Here is a 1,553-nt window from a genome sequence, read left to right on the forward strand (position 1 = left end):
GCGGGGCGCGGAGCGACGTCGGCGGCGGCCGAAGGGCCGGAGGGCATCGAGCAACGCCTGGAGGTGCGGGGAGGACGGATCCCGGCGGCCCTTTGGGCCCAACGGGGGTTACGGAAGCTTTACCTGAGCGGGACAGGGTTGCGGGAAGTGCCGGCCGAGCTGGCGGCCCTGCGGCACCTGCGCACCTTGGCTCTGGACGGCAACGAGTTGCTGGAGGTGCCCGAGGCCTTGTGCCGCCTGCCCCGCTTGGCCTACCTCTACCTCGGCCGCAACGGGCTGCAGGGGCTGCCGCCCGCCTTCGCCCGCCTGCAGAGCCTGCGCTGCCTCTGGCTGGAGGGCAATTTCCTCGCCCGCTTCCCCCGAGCCCTCCTGCGCCTGCCCGACCTCCGCAGCCTGCAGTTGGGAGACAACCGCCTGGCCCGCCTGCCCGCCGGGTTGCCTCGCATGGCGGGTTTGAGGGGACTCTGGCTCTACGGGAATCGGTTCGAGGAGTTCCTCGCCGTCCTGCTGCGCATGGTCCACCTCCGCGTCCTCGACCTGGACCGCAATCGCATCACCCGCTTTCCCGACCTGGCCTGCCTCTCCTCCCTGCGCCTCCTCTCCTACGACCACAACCCCGTCCGGCAGCCGCCTTCCGTGGGGGATGCCGTTCAGCTGGTGGGCGACGGGGCACAGGAGTTCATGGAGGCGCGGCAGGAACGCCTGCAGAGCCTCCAGCACCAGGAGGAAGAAGAGGAAGAAGAAGGCACCGAGGCCGCACCGGCAGCCCCCGGGGACGGCTCCCCGCTGCTGGAGGATGGGGAAGGCAGCTTTGCAGCCCTGCGGGGCTCCCCTGGGGAAACGTGAGCTGCCACGCTGCAGCCAGACACCCACAGGGATGCACCGCAGGGGGATGGGGAGCCTCCACTGGGCTCCTGAAGACCACCATCTCCCAGCTAGGACTGAGGAAGAAGGAAGCTCACAGCCTCCATGCAAAGGAAAACAGATAGTCCGAGTACCAGCATCTGCCAGTCTGGAAGGCAAAGAGCTGCCTCCTGGATCTGCAGGGCTTGTGGGTCACCGTCAGGATCCACAGCCCACCTTAGAGCATCCCATGTAACCGCAGGGTGCCTTGGATGGGGGAAACGGCCCTCTGCCATGACGGGTGACCCCACAGACCCCACTCGCCTGCTGGACAGGCCCTGGTGGGCAGCACAGTGCTGCTGACAGCCAGGCGTCCCCATGATGCCTGCCCACAAGCATGGGGACCTTCCTACCACACATTGCAGCTGCCCTGCCACCTCCACGTGTGTCCTTTGCTCCTGGCTCCGTGGGGCAGGACAGGAAAAAGCAATGCTGTTTGCATCCATTCCACATGAACCCCATCACCCTGAAGAGCAGCAAGGTTTGAGAGCAAAGGTACAGACAGACCCCTTCTCACCCCTGAGATCCCTGTCCTGCTGCTGGAATTGGGCTAGGGGAGAGAGAGGTCTCCTCCGGGCTCCTCCGGGCATCAGATTTGAGAAAAAGCTGATGGAAACTGCCTGGGCACAAGCACTGCCTGTCAAGCCTGG

The 1,553-nt window shown here is 65.8% G+C and overlaps 1 protein-coding gene across 1 annotated transcript in view; it reads left to right on the plus strand.

Annotated features, from left to right (window-relative positions):
• LRRC10B (leucine rich repeat containing 10B) overlaps positions 1–846 on the plus strand; it is a 1,214-nt gene extending 368 nt beyond the window's left edge. Inside the window, exon 2 of the mRNA XM_010564362.1 lies at positions 14–846. Within this exon, the coding sequence (XP_010562664.1) occupies positions 14–846 (833 nt within the window). The remainder of the gene's footprint in view (positions 1–13) is intronic.
• Positions 847–1,553: the final 707 nt, after the last annotated feature.

This window comes from Haliaeetus leucocephalus, unplaced genomic scaffold (assembly GCF_000737465.1).
Source record: "Haliaeetus leucocephalus isolate CR32 unplaced genomic scaffold, Haliaeetus_leucocephalus-4.0 Scaffold177, whole genome shotgun sequence".
Taxonomy (NCBI): Eukaryota; Metazoa; Chordata; class Aves; order Accipitriformes; family Accipitridae; genus Haliaeetus; species Haliaeetus leucocephalus.